The 19113-nt window shown below is 44.6% G+C and overlaps 1 protein-coding gene across 2 annotated transcripts; it reads left to right on the forward strand.

The window, feature by feature from the left end:
* Positions 1-65: 65 nt before the first annotated feature.
* NRBF2 (nuclear receptor binding factor 2) lies at positions 66-15440 on the forward strand. Of its 2 annotated transcripts, XM_084845371.1 has the most exons (4): positions 66-218; positions 10397-10481; positions 10999-11039; positions 14002-15440. In XM_084845371.1, the coding sequence occupies exons 1-4, from the start codon at positions 171-173 to the stop codon at positions 14719-14721; spliced, it is 894 nt and encodes a 297-aa protein (XP_084701497.1). In that variant the 5' UTR covers positions 66-170; the 3' UTR covers positions 14722-15440. The 2 variants fall into 2 exon arrangements, with proteins under 2 accessions (XP_084701497.1, XP_084701499.1); XM_084845373.1 differs by lacking the exon at positions 10999-11039.
* The last annotated feature ends 3673 nt before the right edge of the window (positions 15441-19113 follow it).

Below are 19113 nucleotides of genomic sequence, written 5' to 3' on the forward strand. Positions count from 1 at the left end.
GTGACTCCGCCTTGGCTGTTGGCGCGCGGCGGCATGACGTCACCGTGGGCGCGCGGGGCGGAAGCGCCTCGGTGTCGTGGTGTTGACGGCGGCGGCAGGAGGCCTCTGGCGGAGCCAGGCCGGGCCAAGGACGCCCGGGCCAGAGCGGCGAAGAGGCCGCCCGAGCGCCCATGTGCCCTCAGCCGCCCATGGAGGTGATGGAGGGGCCGCTCAACCTGGTGAGTTGCGGCTGGGGAAGCTGGGCTCGGCGTTGACGAGCTGACGTGGCCGGCCGGAGTCGCTCTTCCTTCGGGCGAGCCAGGCGGCCACGCGGCCCACAACCCGCGGGAGGGGTGTTTTGTTCCACAATGCTGAATGACATGCCGTATTATGATCTCCGCAACAGCCCTCTAAGATAGGCCGTTACTATCCCCACACTGCAGGTGAGGAGGATGCCTCGGGCCAGCTGGTGAGTTCTGGCAGGAGTTGGGCTGAGGACGTCTTCGTATGTAGTTCAGCCTCTTAGCCGCTGCATGCGCAGTGCTGGTCCAACGAGGGCCCAGCAGCCTCCAGTGCAGCCGCCACCTATTTCCGCCCTCCCCACCTCAGATGGTGTAGTGCGAAAGTTCTATATTTATTTATTGTTACAGGTATATATCACACATTGCTTTCCTCTTGCAAAGAGCCTAAGGTAGTCTCCTTCTCTCCAGTTTGTCTTCACACCTACCCCGTGAGGGAAGCTGCTGAGAGGCAGTGACTGGCCCATAGTCACCCGGTGAGCTTCATGGTTGTGTGGGGACTAGTACCTGGATTTCCTGAGTTCCAGTCCCAACACCCTAATCACGATGTCACACTATATGTTCTTTGGTCAGGGATAGGGAATCTGTGGGCCTCCAGTTGTTGGACTCTCAACTCCCATCAATGCAGCCAGCATGGGCATTGGTTGGGGATGATGGGACTTATTTAACATAATCTGGAGAGCCTCAGGTTCCCCAGCCCTGTGACAGATGCAAGTTGAGTTATGGGATTCCCAAGTTTCATGGACACCTATTTACTGTGAAAGATAAATGGAATTTCTGTGCCCAGAGAAAGTATACCGCTGAATCAGATGTGGCTCTATATTTGGGGCAAATGGGGCAGTGACCCCCTGCCTGTCCCCTCCCACTTGTTGCAGAGAGATCCCCCCACAACCAGGTACATTTGCTCCACTGCTTCCAAGTGCCACATGTGGTCTCCTGTACCTCTCCGGCAGTCTCATTTGAATATTAAGCATCTGCTGTGTCCTCTGCCCCACCAGCCCCAATGGGCACCAGCTACTACTGCTCTGAATACTAGATGCTGTGGACAAGCAATGGGAGAGAGGGTTGTTGCTTTTATGCCCAGCTTTTGGGCTTTTTGGAGGCACCTGTTACATTAGAGGCACCTTGAGTGTGATTCAGCAGGGCTCTATGTGTTCTAATATTGCTAGAGGACCATTTGGAGAAGGACATTGGGAGTTATGGGCCAAAATCTCATCTTCACCACCCAAAGTTGGTAGCCAACTGGGTTCATTTCCATAGACACCGCTACTACCACACCATGCTTGCCTTAGCAATTAGGGGGAGGTAACATCTTTGAACATACACTGTGTAGGTATGGCTGTATACACATAAGAGTAAACGGTGTTTTAGGGCACAATCCTATGCATGCTTAGAAAGAAAGAAGTCCTACAATTCCCAGCGGTCTCCACCAGCCATGCTGGCTGCAGAATGCTGGGAGTTGTAGGACTTTTTTCTTTCTAAACATGCATCGGATTCTACCCTTAGAGCATTTAAAATGCCTCAGATGGCTCACAAGCTTTGCAACAGCCCTGTAAAGTAAGTCAATATTATTGTCCCCATTGTAGTGGTTAGTGGCCAGTGTGGTGTAGTGGTTAGAGTGTTGGACTAGGACCAGGGAGACCAGGGTTTTAGACCCCACGCTGCCATGAAGCTCACTGGGTGATTTTGGGCCAGTCATCAACTCAGCTTAATTTACTTCACAGGGTTGTTGTGAGGATAACATGGAGGAGGATCATGGGCTGTTTGGAGGAAAGGTGGAATATAAATGTAACTAATAAATAAATTGTAGAAGCAATGATCACAATCACTTATTATTTATAAAGCACCTTGTGTGTGCTAGGGCGTGCTGTATAGAAATTAAAAACGCTACCACAAGGAAGAATAGTAAGCAGTCTGTTAAGAAATTTTGCACCAGGTCCATTTTAGCATCTACATGCTCCTCCTGGAGGTGGCATGGTGTAGTTTAAGCTAGGAGTCCCCAGTTCAAATCATGCCCTACCCACAAGCCACTTCAGTGGGCTTAAACAAACCAATCTTTTGTGGTAAAATACTTGCACATGTACTGTGCTCACACATGCCAATGTATATATACCCTTTTCCTACACTGGTATAAATGTTGTGTGTGATGCAGCTCTCTGAGTCTATGCCACTATTAGAAATAATTTATAACAGCTAGGCATTAGATGCCCACTAGTAGGTTTTTTGGATCTACAGCAAAATGCACTTGTCTTGTGGAAAGAGTCATTAAACTGTTGGCAAATTTGGCAGTGTGGCTACACACAGAAAGCACAAGTACTTTACAGGTGAGCTTGTCATCTAGTGCTGACTCCAGAAGCTTTGCAGAATATTTCGGCTTGCACTCCAACTAAAAGTTTGGCTATAGCCCAACAGAAGCATGAAATTTGCAGAGTTCAGTGACTTTTACAAGATATGAACTAAGAATATGCAGTAGCATGACAAGGAAAAGTGGTTGTGTGGAGGAGGGGGAATAGAACATCTTTGCTCCTATTTTATGTCAATCAGTACAAGCTGTGGTATTTCCCTTCTGACTTACAGAGCAATCCTATGGTTCCTGGGAGAGCATCCCAGGGACCATAGGATTGTTTGAAGTCCTCCTCCTGAGGCTGTAGATACTACTATGACCTCAGGAGGGGGATTCTGAGTTGTAATTCCCCTCCCCCACCCACTTGCAGCTGATCAGAAAGAACCATGCCAGCTGCTTCTCGAGGTCACAAATGTGGCCATGGAGGGAGGGAAAAGGAGGCGTTCTGGTGACACCCTCTCTAGATGGGCTCAAAGGCCCAGCTAGAGGAAAAAAGATATAAAAAGAGGATGGAGAAGGGAAAATTGCCTCTGTCTCTCTTCCTGTCCTGTTAGCAGTAGCCTGCCGGGGCATTGGATACAAGATCAGAGGCTTCCTTCTAATGGGAGTGCAATCCTGTGGGTTCCTTCTTAGGAAGCTTCCAGGATTTAAAAAAAAAAAAAAATCAGTGTTTGTATGAGCTAGAATTGTGGGAGTCACAGAAGAAATACATGATTGCAAGTTCCTATTTAAGGGCATAATCAAGAGACAGGTTAAATTGCAAACTATTGTTCCAACCATCATGATCTTGTTATCTAAACAAAACCAGGAAGTGATGATGGAATGAGGGCAACAACACATGATTCAAGGCAAGAAGCATGTAACAACCAGTCTCCTTCAAAATAGTAAACACGTTTGGCAAAACAGAGAAAAAGCTTTAAAGCATGAGTAGCTTACCTACTGCACAGGTGGCAAATGCAGGAGTTTGTTGTTTGCCTGGACAGTTGGAGGACTAAGGTGGTATGGCATAGTTTTAAAGCTACATTCCTGCTTGCCCCTCCATCTTAGTAGACTAGGGGGGAAATCACCCCATAATATTGTACGTTGGTGTGTCTGTGTAAAGCACTGGAGTGGCTGGCACTGTTTTGTATTTCTGACTTGTGGGCTTGCCAAGAGGTTGGTCACTGCTGTGCTTGGGGCCAGGTTATCTGAAGGATCGCCTCCTCCCATATGTGCCTGCCCGGACCTTAAGATCATCTTCAGAGGCCCTTCTCTGTGAGCCCCTGCCAAAGGAAGTAAGATGGGTGGCTACTAGGAGGAGGGCTTTTTCTGTTGTGGCACCCCAGCTGTGGAATGAGCTCCCTAGTGAGGTTCGCCTGGCACCTACAGTGTATTCTTTCCGGTGCCAGGTGAAGACCTTTTTATTTTCCCAAGCATTTTAGCGTTTTAACTCTTCAGACTTTTAGCTTTGCTGTTTTAAATCTGTATTTTAAATCCCTGCACTGCTGCTAGGTTTTATTCTGGTTTTATTCTGATTGTATTGTTTACTGTGGTTTTAATGTTTTATATCTTTTCTATTGTTTTATTGTGTGCTCTTTGGTTTTAATTTTTGTGAACCGCCCAAGAGCTTCGGCTAATGGGCGGTATAGAAATAAATAAATAAATAAATAAATACTAAAGAGTTAATTTGTTAAACTAGCAAGTTGGGGGTGGGGCTGTAAAAGATAATTGGCTGTAATGTGCTGGAGATAAATTTCTCACTTTTGAGTCAGGCAGAGACCTTGTCCAGCCTTTGCCACCCTCCAGATATTTTGGACTACAGCTTGCAGAATTCCTGACAGTTAGATATGTTGATGGTTCCTGTGGTCCAACGCCTCTGGAGGGCACCAGGTTGGGAAAGGTTGCCCTTGTCTATTGGAAGGACAGATACTGAAGCTGAAGCTCAAATATTTTGGCCACCTAATGCAAAGAGAAAACTCTCTGGAAAAGACCCTGATGCTGGGAAAGACTGAAGGCAAAAGGAGAAGGGGACGGCAGAGGATGAGATGGCTAGATAGCATCACTGATGCAATGAATATGAACCTGAGCACACTCCGGGAGAGAGCAGAGGACAGGAAGGCCTGGTGTGCTATGGTCCATAGGGTCACGAAGAGTCTGACATGACTGAACGACTGAACAACAACATTTGGGGTCTAGACCTATCACAAACACTTGTGTGGACATTGGGCAGTATCTACGCTGCTCTCACACTAGCGGAATGGACTCCTAGTGCAGCAGGATCTAGTGGTTTTGGAATCTAACAGAAATGCTCATTTCTGGAATGGGGCAGGTCAGCTGAAGCCACAGAAGGGAGTTCTCCTGATGTGCCCCATTTTGGAAACGAGCTTTTCTGCTAGTTTCCAGGGTTGTTTTAGGAACCGCTAGTTCTGGTTGCGTTAATGGTCTGTTCCACTGGCGCAACGGAATATTGGAAGCGCAGGAGCAGTATAGTATATTGCCCAAATATTTGAAGAGTGTATGAAAAGATAAGGGCATGTAAAAAAGGGCAGTGGGAATACTAGTTGATGGCACTGGGATTCGACATAAGATGAAAATTAACAGAGTGAGAGAGGTCATATAGCTCCTCCCTTATGGCATACTTCCGTCTTGACTGGACAGTTGCAGTAGGACAGTTTGTATACATTGTAGACTAAAGGGATGACCATACATACATTATATCTTGGTGGCAGTTGTTTAGCTGGCTGTACTTTACCTTGAACATGGATCAATGTTTGCATCTGGATAAAGAGGTAATATGTTCAGGCTTGGATGGTAGAAGCTCTTATTGCTCAGGAGGACAAGACAATAAGATTATTTGAACAATTATATGACATAATTGAAATGCCACATACAATTGTTGAATAAATAATCTCACATTCACACTTATAGCTTTCTTGTCATGTTTTTAAGGTTGTGAGTTTATATTACAGATTGGAAAAACATTCTGGAAGAAAGTAAATACACTGCTTTTCTAGTTCTTTATAACTGTAATTATTTGTAGAGTTACTGAATAAGAAACCCTCAGTGCGTGTGGGTGGTTCCAACACACCATGGGAGTACAAGGGTGTTCGGTAACAATTGGCTGTAACCTCCTCCTAACAGAAGGCTATCTTGGCATGTAGTATGCTTGGCAGCTGACAGCTTTCAGTTATTGGAGCAAAGAGGATTTCAGGGCTTGCCTAGATGAGTCTGGGTTATTTTGGAAGCACCATCCTTGAATAGGAGCAGTAAACCTTAGGAATAAGCAATGCATTAAGGAATAGATAGATGGAATCCCATTTATTTATGTGCAAGGCAGCTTCTGATGTTGCACTAAAGGAGGGAGAGAGTTCATAAAGTGAGCTATGCTTCCTTTTTTGTAGTGTGCCAAGCAGGAAATTGTGTATCTTTCCCTTGGGGAGAAACATGGGCTCCAGAGGTACATGGAGCTCACCCATCATGTGTGTATGGGTTGCTCCTAACAGATAAAGTAAAAGTCTGTCTTGCTTCCTCTTTTTCTACATGTATATATACCATCCAGAGCCACCATAGTAATCAAATCTTTAACTGTAGCTATTGTCTGCTGTGACCCAAAGTGTTCTCAACCCTAATAGCTAGCAGTCACTTTAAATCTAGTGATCTATGTTAAAGTGGCACACCAGTTCCATCTTGATGTTTGTTGGTTAGCTCACCTGTTGAATGCTATCAGTACATTCTTTGTTTTCTTTGGGAAAGTTCTTGAATCTCGATTCCCTCTTCTAGGAATCTTTCTGAATAGGAGCTAGTACTGTTCACCATAGGAGGATTATGTGATCACTTGGCCTTGACATATGTAGTTGTCAAGTTTTCAGGAAATAAAATCATATCTTTGTATATTTAAAGATTCAAGAATAGGCTAAGCGCTGTAACTGCATATCACAAATGAACTTGGTATATTTTCAGTCTAGGCAAAGTTAGTTAACTAAAGGAAATCTCCATAGAATCATAAAATCATAGAATAGTCGGGTTGGAAGGGGCCTACAAGACCATCGAGTCCAACCCCCTGCTCAATGCAGGAATCCAAGTCAGAGCATCCCTGACAAATGGCTGTCCAGCCTCGTCTTGAAGGCCTCCAGTGTGGGAGAGCCCACCACCTCCCCAGGTAATTGGTTCCATTGTCATATTGCTCTTACAGTCAGGAAGTTTTTCCTGACCTTTTTACCATTTTTATCTCTGTTATAAACCCGTCTGCTTCTTCCTGTCCCTACTCAATCACACTTTATAATACCTGCCAGAATTTTGTTTCAAAGGAAATCATCACTGATTTTTTTTTCTTACATTGTGTGTACTGGTTTTTTTTTTGCTAGTCTCCTCTTCTTTAGCTCCACTTATTCCTGTTGCAGGATAACTGTTAGTCTTTGTGAGTTTTCACTGGAAGGCGGCTTGGCTGTGAAGGAGAGCCAGGTAGTTCCCGCTAGTGGAATCTGCCAACATCCAAGTCCTATGTGTGCTGCCAGGAATTCCCCCCACCATATGTAGCACGGAGAAAAGCAAAACAGCTGCACAAATTGGATTCAAGGCCTGCCTCTCAAAACCACACTTATGAATAACATTGCCTGTTTCTCTTCTGACCAGCGTTACATGAGCTGCAGGAACAGAAAACCGTCTTGGAACCACGATGATTTCTAGCATCTCGGAAATTGGAAAAAGGGCAGCCTGCTAAAGGGGCCTTAGCATCAACCCATAGACAGATCTGTCCAGTTGTCTTACACTGTTTTATCCAGCAGAAGAAAGATGGTGGCAGGCTGTAGTAACGCTGTAGTTTTTTCCCAGTCAAATGCAATAGCACCCTCCCGCTCATGTTCCCCAGCAACTGGTATAAAGAGGCATACTGCCTCTGATATTGGAGGTAGCATATAGCTATCATGACTAGTAGCTGTGCTAGCCTTATCCTCCATGAATTTGTCTAATCCCATTGTAAAGCCGTCCAAATTGGTGGGCATCACTACGTCTTGTAGTAACAAATTCTGTAGTTGAATTCTGTGCTGTGTGAAGAAGTACTTCCTTTTATCTGTCCTGAATCTCCCACCAGCTGCCTTCATGGGATGACCCTGTTTTTGTTCTTGGAGAGGGAGAAAAATGTCACCCTATCCACTTTCTCCACACCTTGTGTAATTTTGTACACTTGTATTACAAGGGTTCTAAAGGAGGTGTATTAAACAGGAATGTTGTGAAGATGCCACTGGAAGACATTTTTCCCAAATGTCTGCACTATTTGATTGCTCCTAGAGAAATAGCTGATATGCTGCTGATCAGGGAAATGCATGCCTCAAAGTTGCTCAATGCACTTCCCTTTCCATGAACTCATAGGCTTTTCTTGCCTAACATGGGATACTTAATTTCCTGAAAATGTGGAAGAATAATATGGGGGAAGAGCCAGCTGCAGTATCAGGCAGTTGCTAATCATCACTTCAGGGCTAGAATCGCATATGACAGACAGATGTAAACAACTGCCTCTTAAATGGGGCTGGACTAGCCAGGAAGTGGGCACCATTTCCCTTTTTTTAACAAATGAGCTTCAATCCAAAGTGTGTGTGTGGGTGTGCTATTTTCACATATTGCTTCTGGTATGAAAATGCCTAAGCTTATTGCTGTTGCTGAAGAATGAGGCTTTAGATGGTTCCACGAGGTGACTGCTTGATGGGGGAAAATGAAATTGGACTAATTCACCACAAAGGAAGGTGTTTGGTGGCACAGAATGGTTATGAGTATGACCATGTAAGTGAAGCAGTTGTGATTAGCAGCTTGGGGCTGAATTGGAATATACAGTTAAGTCAGTTGGCAGAAAGTTATGTCTTAAGCTCATGATGAGTAAAAAAAGTGTTCAAAGGGGTTTTTTTGGCAAAAAGAAGGAGGAATAGCAGCTACAGTCAGGGCCAGAAATATTGGAACAAGGATAACTGTTTTGGCAGGTGGCCTCTGTACACCACCACATTGAAGTTGAAAGGAAACACACCCAGATGGGAGAGAAGTCAGGACTTTCAGCTGTAATTCAAGGGGTTTGACAAAAGTGGGGCACTAACCTTTCAGGAAGCACAGCCAGTGGCTTACACAGACCCCCATCATTGGTGGCTCATAAGTAATGGAACGAATGGCTGACAAGCAGCTGCATGGCCAGGTGTGGCCTGTTTCCTGGGTACCCCATGACCAATCAAGCAGATAAAAGGCCTGGTGGTGGTTCTGAGTGTTACATTTGCATTTGGTAGCTGTTCACTGGAACTCCCACCATGAGGTTCAAAGAGGTGTCCATGAGAGTGAAGGAGGCCATCATTAGGCCGAGGAAACAACATAAACCCATCAGAGAGATAGCAGAAACAGTGGGAGTGGCCAGCACAACAGTTTGGAACATCCTGAATAAGAAGGAATTAAGTGGCAAGCTCAGCAACAGCAAAAGGCCTGGCAGACCATGGAAGACAACTAAAGTGGATGACTGCAGAATTGTGCTCATGGTGAAGAGAAACCCTTTCACAACATCTAGCCAGGTCAAGAACACTCTTGCGGAGGTAGGCATGTCATTGTCAACATCTACAGTCAAGAGACAGCTTTATGAATGTAAATATAGAGGCTTCACAACAAGGTGCAAACCACTGGTAACGCTCAAGAACAGACAGGCCAGATTAGCCTTTGCCAGCAAACACCTAAAAAAGCCTGCCCAGTTCTGGAATAAGATTCTTTGGACTGATGAAACCAAGATTAACTTGTACCAGAATGATGGGAAGAGAAAAGTCTGGAGAAGGAAAGGAACAGCTCATGATCCAAAGCATACTACATCATCTGTCAAACTTGGTGGAGGCAGTGTTACGGCATGGGCATGTATGGCTGCCAATGGAACCGGGTCACTGGTGTTTATTGATGACCTGACTGCTGATCAAAGCAGCAGGATGAATTCTGAAGTATATAGGGCTATAATTTCTGCTCAGATTCAGCCGAATGCTGCCAAACTGACAGGACGCCGCTTCATATTGCAGATGGATAATGACCCAAAACATACAGTAAAAGCTACCCAAGAGTTTCTCCAGGCAAAGAAGTGGGATGTTCTTCAGTGGCCAAGTCAGTCACCTGATCTCAACCCAATAGGGCATGCTTTTCACTTACTGAAGACAGGACTGAAGGCAGAAAGACCCACAAAGAAGCAACAGCTGAAGGCAGCTGCAGTAAAGGCCTGGCAAAGCATCTTGAGGGAGGAAACTCAGCATTTGGTCATGTCCATGGGTTCCAGACTTCAGGCAGTCATTGACTGCAAAAGATTTTCATCCAGGTATTAAAAGCGATCCTTAAGTTTGAAATGATGTTGGTTTGTTCCATTACTTATGAGCCACCAACGATGGGTGTGTGTATGCCACTGGCTGTACCTCCTGAATGGTTAGTGTCCCACTTTTGTCAAACCCCTTGAATTACAGCTGAAAGTCCTGACTTCGCTCCCATCTGGGTGTGTTTCCTTTCAACTCCAATGTGGTGGTGTACACAGGCCAACTGCCAAAACAGGTATCCTTGTTCCAATATTTCTGGCCCTGACTGTATCTCAGAGCAAACTTGCCCTAAGTGATCAGCTTCATAGTGATTCTTTATTGAGGCGCCAAACTGTCCCACACAAAGCCTGAGACAAAGCTGTAGTTTCTGTTGCATTAAATCTCTTTTGCATATCTACACATCAGTTTCATTTAAAGTTTGAAATAAGGAGGGATACTTAAATAGTAGAAAACTATCTCAACATTAAAAGTTCCTTTTTCTTTGGAAGGCTCATCAGCAGAGCAGAAAAGCTGACCGTTTGTTGGCAGTGGGAAAGTATGAAGAAGCAATTTGTTGTCACAAAAAGGCAGCAGGTGAGTAGTTAACAGTAAGGCTATTTATTATATGGTTTAAGTGGAACCAAGATATTCCAGTCATGCCTGAGTAGTTGTCATCAACTTAGAGGTGTGGTAGGAGCAAAATGTCTGTTAACCTTATTTAGGATCCTGGCTGGGCTTGGGAGTTGGTGTGAGAGATATATAGAAGGAAGACTTTAACGTGAACCTTGGCTATCAAACTGAAGTTCAGCGATAGCTTTAAGAAGCTTGTTTGCAAAAAGTGTTTTTCCAGTCATTGACCAGATGCTCGTGAGTGAGTGAGTGAGTTGTCGGGGTTGAGGTGGGGGACTCTTGACTTTTTTAAAGTGAAAAATAAATTGTCTAGCCTTCATTGGTATTGCAATAGATTAATAGTCATATATGCACTTAGTGGAACTCCAGAATACCTATTTGGATTTGGATTGTGAATTTAGCATTGTATGTATGGAATTACCCCCAAACTTGATGAGGGTTCTCTGTGGTTTAAACATTTCCCATTTTGTATTTAATACAGCATATCTTTTGGAGGCCATGAAGCTGACACAATCAGATCAGGTGAGATGGCGCTCTTTAAATGGCAAAGATGCCACCTCTGTGAACAAGGCATTATCTCTACAACCATAAAATCAACTAGGAACTCTGCCTTGTCTAGGCTTGAAATCTGAAAAGGCAAGAGACAATAGGAGAAAGATAAGGAACACCATGCTTTTAGAGGCATGTGATGTGGGGATGGTAGGGATGTCAGAGAATTCCGCCATGGATCTCGGTGAGGCTGAATGCCAGCGCATTCGGCCCCCCGAAATCCATGGAGGAACAAAGACCCCACCCCACGAAAGGCGCGCGAAACAGAGCACTTACCTGCTGCCGTCCGCGCTGACTTGTGAATGGCGTCTGCCGCCATTCATCATGGCCGTGATAGGCTACGGAAATAATTACGTAGCCTATCACGGCTACCGCAGGGACGCCATTTGTATCCCTGCTGAGGCCGTGATAGGCTACTTAAGTATTTACGTAGCCTATCACGGCAAGCAAAAAAACAACAACAGTGTACGCAAATGGTGGCGGCTACGGCGGCTGCCATTTGCGTTCCCCTTTTTTTTCGCCGTAAATATTTACGTAGGCTAAAATGGCAAAAAAAAGGGAATGCAAATGGCCGCGGTAGCCGCCGCCATTTGCGTACGCTGTTTTTTTTTTCCTTGTCATGATAGGCTACGTAAATATTTACATAGCCTATCACGGGCTACCATAGGGATGCAAATGGCGTCCTGTACTCAGGACGCCATTTGCGTCCGCAGCAGCCTGGCAGCGGCTGGAGGCCCCGCTGTGGGTTGGCCTGGCCAGCGGCTCTGTGGCCTGGCTGCGGAGCGGAGCTGGCCAGGCAGGATTTTTTTTGGGGGGGAGGAACGGATCACCTCCCCCGTCGAGGATTTTGGGGGGAGGGATGGAGTGCCTCCCCCCCACCGCGGATGTCCCTGGACGAAACCAGGTAAGTGTTTCGTACATCCCTAGGGGATGGAGATGTAGTCTCACTTCTGTAACCCTCCCTGTGGCCAGGGTTCCAGAAGCTAGGTAAGACATAGTTGGGAATTGCTTGAAGGTATTGGAATATGGTTCATGGAATACTTTTATTTCTTTGTTTAAAAGTCTAATGTCATAAAAAGAAAAATGAAAGAAACAGTTGGAAACTGCTATCAGGCTGTAATAACTTGCTGTACATGTCAGGAAAATACAGTTGATTGAACTATGTCTTTGGCTTCAAGGGTATTGTAAAGACTCATCTTGTTTTATCCATGGTGCTTCTGTAGAACAATTGGCAAATATACTTTTATTTGACAAGGGCTGTGTGAGGCTTATCCCTCCTTCCCTTTAATCCATCCAGTAATTGGGTCAGCAAAGCAAACTAGCCTTGCACCAAAGCTTCCCATACTTCCCCAGCGGAAGTTCATGGTCTCACACCTGTGCAATTGTCACATCAAAGGCAGTTTTTTCGGGCGGAGATACATTGCTCCTCCCATTGAGGATAGCTTTGTTTTGCAAATCTAGTTGTTTTGTGAAGTGGACCAATAACTTATTTTTAAGTGAACTTAATACTTGGAAAACATCAGTCCAGGGGCTAAGTGTGTGGGGCTGGAGAATTTGGTTAGCAATAATTATGCTTCCTTAGCATCAAACGCTGCTGTTGCATAAGCAACACGATTAAACAGCAGTGGTAACGGTAGATTCTACTTGGCAACATACTGCTTGTAGAAAACCCAGAGCTTCAGTACAAGTTTCTATGTTTGGTTTAATTTTTTGCACAAAATAGGAATACCTGTGTGGAGAGAAGAGCGTTTGGAAGCATAGGAAATACAGCAACAATTCTGTTCTTTCAATGTAGTTTGACAAGTAGTTTGCTATAGGGTTTGCACACTGATTAATTGAATCATCCGACTCATATTGTCAAATACTGTCAACTCTTCCATGAAACCAAAAATGCCATTGTGGAGGCAGATCTGCAGGCATCTCGAAGCAGGATCACAAACGTCATCAGTGTCAAAGGTTATTGCCTAGGACCCTCTATGCAGCTTGCTGCAAGAACTGGTCTATGTTGCAGTTGATACTGATGATTCTTGAAGAATTAGCCGGCTGCCTGTTCAACATTGTCTTTAAAAACTGACTTTTTAAAAATAGCTGTAATTAAAACAGAAATAAAATAGCAGCAACAACTATGAGGCTTTAGGATAAATGCCAAAGGAGGTAACTGTTTTTAGAGTGCAGTCCTACAGGATTGTTGCTAATTAGACACGAGGTTCATCTGTCCATCCAAAGCCCTGCCTGCAAGAGCCAGACAGGACAGGAGCAATGACAGAAGCTTTTTTGCCTCCATTTCTTCCTTAATTCATTTGAAATTAGATGGGCCTTTGACCCAGTCTAACTCCTACCTTGTGGGTGAAGACAGAAGCCGAGATGCTTGTGGATCCATGTCTTCTCCCCACCCACTGTCCTGCTCCCAAACACCCATTTCCTCCCCTCTCAGAGAAGGAGCCACCACAGAGCTTTCCGTGGTGGCTGGCAGAGGAGTGGGGTCAGGGGGAGATCCACAATCCGATCTCCAAGGTGCGGGTTCTGTCTCCAGCCTTGGAGGAAGAGATCTACAGCATCCTGTGGCCTCTCAGACGCTGTCTAGCGATCACAGGATTGCTCTCAGTGAATTGTTCATATCTATAGAAACCTTAGCCAACGCTTACGTTTTATAGTAGTTCATTACAACTTTTAAAAATTCTGATTACAAAAACACATTTATTTATATTACATTTCTATACCGCCAAATACCTGAAGCTCTCTGTTAACAAGCAGAAGTATCAAATGTGGTGATGAAAGGATGTTTTTATTCTAACAACTACAAATGGTAAATAATATGTTTTGTTGCAGTTGACTGTTATTGGACAATGCCCAAAGCTGTTCACTCTTACATCCAGGGCTACTAAAGGCGGCTCTAAGGGTATGCAGTTCATCCTCTGTTCATATTTTTACACAGGCCCATTTATCATTGGAATTACAAAGGGAGAGTCACCTGAAACAGATACTACTTATCCAAGAGCGGTGGAAAAGAGCAAAGAGAGAAGAGAGACTAAAACTACAGCAGGCTGTGGACAAGGATAGTGCTGCACATCTGCAGGCTTCCTCTAAACCATCAGCTGAGGATACTGATGACCAAAATGTGGCAGCTCCCGCTAGTCTCAAGTTCAACCCCTCCCCGGAGAAAGATGTGCCGGCAATCCATGGTGTCTTGGATAGGGACCCAGATACACTACTGTTTTTGCTTCAGAAAAGAAAGGAACCACTGGAATTATGTGTAAGAAGCAAAACTCCAATGGATGACAAGACAAAAGTGGAGGAGCAGGCCACCAAAATTGCAGTTCTAGAACGGCACGTGGAATTTCTCTTAGCTGAAAATGAGAGATTAAAGCAAGAAAACAAGCAGCTAAAAGCTGAGAGGGCCAGGCTCTTAAAATCCCCCCTGGAAAAGGAGCTGGATGTAGATGCTGACTTTGTAGAGAAGTCAGAGTTGTGGGGTCTGCAGCAGCATTCAGAAACTGCTGCTACATCGGCTTCGGCATGGCAGAAATTTACAACAAATGCAGGGAAGGCCAAGGACATTCCAATACCCAGCCTTCCCCCGCTGGACATTCCATCCCCTGAGCTCCCTCTCCTGGAGCTCTCAGAGGATATACTGAAGGGACTCATGAACAGTTAAGTAGAGACCACAATGTATGCTTACTTGTAGCTCAGCAAAATCCAAAAAGGGAAAGCCACCAGTACAGCTGTGATCCAAGGGCAGGAATGTCAGCTACGACCCTAGTAAAATCTTAGTGACTTTGTCACTGTGAAAAATATGACATTGAATTGGTTGAACAGAGCTTACAGTTTACCATCGTTGGTAAGAGCTAAGCACTCTTTTTTCTTCTTGAAGCCAAATGACTGAGGGGAGACTCAAGTAACACAATCCTGCAGGGCTTTTGGGTATGCTGTGTGTAACAGGTCTCTTTAATGCCATAAAATGATGCAACACCGAAGTGAAATGGGCCAGATGGTGACAGTGTTGGCAGTGGAAGAATTCTTTTTATCATGCATTTGATTGCTTTTTGACTTAATTATGCACAAAAACTGGTCAACAGATTGGATGTTGCCTCTGTTCTTCTGCAGGATGGATATGCGTGCCACACTTCTGTACCCCGACTTAAAATATAATGTCAGCCAATCAGGAGATATGCTAAATTTCCATTTTTTAAGGAACCAAATTTAGTTCTTTTGAAATATTTTGATTTGTTTACATAATCAGGGTGCTTCATAATGTGTGTCTTCTATATAAGAAACTGCTAAGCATTGTTTTAAACAAATACACAAGGAAGAACAATCCTTGGTGCATGAATGGAAGTAATGGTAGTAGCCAGAAAATAAAAAATGTTTCAGGTCTGTTTTGAATCTTTTACTTGGTCATTTGAACATATAAACTGCCTAATACCAAGTCAAAGCATTGTCCTCTGTAACCCAGTACCATCAACTCTGGCTGGTAGTTGTGTTTCAAGGCCTCGGGCAGAAATCCCTCTTAGCCTTGTTCTTTGAAATCCTCCTACTAGGAGATGCCAAGGATTGAACCAGTGGCTACATGTACAGTCATGTGAAAAAGAAAGTACACCCTCTTTTGAGTTCTATGCTTTTACATATCAGGACATAATAAAAATCATCTGGTCCTTAGCAGGTCTTAAAATTAGGTAAATACAACCTCAGATGAACAACAACACATGACATATTACACAGTGCCATTATTTATTTTACAGAAATAAAGCCAAAATGGAGAAGCCATGTGTGAAAAACTAAGGACACCTTATGATTCAATAGCTTGTAGAACCACCTTTAGCAGCAATAACTTGAAGTAATAGTTTTCTGTATGACTTTATCAGTCTCCCACATAGTTGTGGAGGAATTTTGGCCCACTCTTCTTTACAACATTGCTTCAGTTCATTGAGGTTTGCGGGCATTTGTTCATGCACAGCTGTCTTAAGGTCCCGCCACAGCATTTCAATCGGGTTGAAGTCTAGACTTTGACTGGGCCATTGCAACACCTTGATTCTTTTCTTTTTCAGCCATGCTGTTGTAGATTTGCTGGTGTGCTTGGGATCATTGCCCTGTTGCATGAGCCAGTTTCAGCCAAGCTTTAGCTGTCGGACAGATGGCCTCGCATTTGACTCTAGAATACTTTGGTATACAGAGGAGGTCATGGTCAACTCAATGGCTGCAAGGTGCCCAGGTCCTGTGGCTGCAAAACAAGCCCAAATCATCACCCCTCCACCACCGTGCTTGACAGTTGGTATGAGGTGTTTGTGCTGATATACTGTGTTTGGTTTTCGCCAGATGTGGCGCTGTGCATTATGGCCAGACATATCCACTTTGGCCTCATCCGTCCAAAGGACATTGTTCCAGAAGTCTTGTGATTTGTTCAGATGCAACTTTGCAAACCTAAGCCATGCTGCCATGTTCTTTTTAGAGAGAAGAGGCTTTCTCCTGGCAACCCTTTCAAACAAACCATACTTGTTCAGTCTTTTTCTAATTGTACTGTCATGAACTTCAACATTTAACATGCTAACTGAGGCCTGTAGAGTCTGAGATGTAACTCTTGGATGTTTTGCAATTTCTCTGAGCGTTGCAGGTCTGCCCTTGGGGTGAATTTGCTGGGACAGCCATTCCTGGGAAGATTGGCAACTGTCTTGAACGTTTTCCACTTGTGAATAATCTTCCTCACTGTAGAATGATGGACTTTAAATTGTTTGGAAATGGCCTTATAACCCTTCCCAGATTGATGGGCAGCAACAATTGCTTCTCTAAGATCATTGCTGTCTTTACTCTTTGGCATTGTGTTAACACACACCTGACTGCTCGAGACCAGGAAACTCCTGAGACTTTGGCTTTTATAGAGGTGGTCACACTTGCTGATGATCAATTAATCAGGGGCATTTGATTAGCAGCACCTGGCTGCTACTTCGCCTCTTCATACCTATGAAAGCAGTAAGGGTGTACTTAGTTTTTCACACATGGCTTCTCTATTTTGGCTTTATTTCTGTAAAATAAATAATGACATGGTGTAATATGTCATTGTTGTTCATCTGAGGTTGTATTTACCTAATTTTAAGACCTGCTAAGGACCAGATGATTTTTATTATGTCCTGATATGTAAAACCATAGAACTCACAGAGGGTGTACTTTCTTTTTCATGTGACTGTATATGGCCCTAGAGCTAAGGTGCCTTCTCAAGCATTATATACTAGAAGTCTTTAGTAGCGAGGCGAGGGTCTCTACTGCAATCTGTATAGACAAGAAATGCCCGTGGAGACCTCCCCTGGCACCCACAATGCCTCTGCGTACACCTTGGTGTTCAGTGACTTCCCTCCCATCAGAAGTGGAAAAGAAGCAATCTTGGCTGTGTAAAGTATGCAGAAGTGAGAGAGGAAGCGAAGAGTGTTGCTCTTTTCAACTCTATTTTTGCAGGCTAAGATGAATAGTGCGGCACAAAGGTGAAACGATCAAGGGGGAACATGCAAAAATGTTAAAAGAGAAAGAGGAGTGGGGGAGAGTAAAGGAAGTGAGAAGAGCAGACCATGTCTAGAGGTTTTCCTTTCTCTGGGTCTTTGTGTCCCCCCCCCCCCCCGTGTGTGTGATTTTTCTCCCCCATCCCATCTCTGGGGCTGTGCATCTGATTTTTTTCCCCTTTATGGCCCTGTGAATGCGCTCACCCATGACACTCAAAATTCAAATGCGGCCATGGGCCTAAAAGCTTTAGGGAACCTTGGGGACATCACTGTTGCAATTGGCAACTCACTGAGAAATGGGGTGGGGTGGGGGTGGACCCCATGTGTGTGTATATAAGTGGGTGGTGTTTTTTTTTTTGTAATTTGGTATATTTAAGCAAGCTGAAGTGAATTTGACATCTCCCTTGGCATCTGCAGAAATAATGCAGAGACTACAGTAACCTTACAGAGTTCTTTCAGTACAAGCATTGCCTTGCACACAGTAAGTGCTTTGTTGTTGTTGTCGTTCAGTCGTTCAGTCGTGTCCGACTCTTTGTGACCCCATGGACCATAGCATGCCAGGCCTTCCTGTCCTGCGCTCTCTCCCGGAGTGTGCTCAAGTTCATATTCATTGCATCGGTGATGCTACCTAGCCATCTCATCCTCTGTCATCCCCTTCTCCTTTTGCCTTCAGTCTTTCCCAGCATCAGGGTCTTTTCCGGAGAGTTTTCTCTTCACATTTGGTGGCCAAAATATTTGAGCTTCAGCTTCAGTATCTGTCCTTCCAATGAGCACTCAGGGTTGATTTCCTTTAGGATGGACTGATTTGACCTCCTTGCAGTCCAGGGGACTCGTAAGAGTCTTCTCCGGCACCACAGTTTGAAAGCATCGATTCTTCGGCGCTCAGCCTTCCTTCTAGTCCAGCTCTCACAGCCATACATTACTACTGGGAAAACCATAGCTTTGATTAGACGGACCTTTGTCGGCAAGGTGATGCCTCTGCTTCTTACTGTGCTGTCTAGGTTTGCCATAGCTTTCCTCCCAAGGAGCAAGCGTCTTTTAATTTCATGGCTACAGTCACCGTCTGCGGTGATCTTGGAGCCCAAGAAAGTAAAATCTGTCACTGCTTCCATTTCTTCCCCTTCTATATGCCAGGAAGTGATGGGGCCAGATGCCATGATCTTAGTTTTTTTAATGCTGAGTTTCAAACCAGCTTTTGCACTCTCTCATCCTCAACAAGAGGCCCTTTAGATCCTCTTCGCTTTCTGCCATTAGGGTGGTATCGTCTGCATATCGGAGGTTGTTGATAATTCTCCCAGCAATCTTAATTCCAACCTGTGATTCATCCAACCCGGCGTTTCTCATGATGTACTCTGCATATAAATTAAATAAGCAGGGTGACAATATGCAGCCTTGTCGTACTCCTTTCCCAATTTTGAACCACTCAGTTGTTCCATGTCTGGTTCTTACTGTTGCTTCTTGACCCTCGTACAGGTTTCTCAGGAGACAGGTGAGGTGGTCTGGTACTCCCATCACTTTAAGAATTTGCCACAGTTTGTTGTGATCCACACAATCAAAGGCTT

This window comes from Heloderma suspectum, chromosome 3 (genome assembly GCF_057233095.1).
Source record: "Heloderma suspectum isolate Gila_16-S chromosome 3, 16-S_ref, whole genome shotgun sequence".
Taxonomy (NCBI): Eukaryota; Metazoa; Chordata; class Lepidosauria; order Squamata; family Helodermatidae; genus Heloderma; species Heloderma suspectum.

What these genes read in the sequence shown, in the direction of transcription:
- NRBF2 (XM_084845371.1), top strand. Translation starts at nt 171, where the DNA reads ATGTGCCCTCAGCCGCCCATGGAGGTGATGGAGGGGCCGCTCAACCTG. An exon ending in TGGAGGGGCCGCTCAACCTG is followed by an intron (nt 219 to 10,396) that starts GTGAGTTGCGGC and finishes TTTCTTTGGAAG; the next exon opens with GCTCATCAGCAGAGCAGAAA. An exon ending in TTGTCACAAAAAGGCAGCAG is followed by an intron (nt 10,482 to 10,998) that starts GTGAGTAGTTAA and finishes TATTTAATACAG; the next exon opens with CATATCTTTTGGAGGCCATG.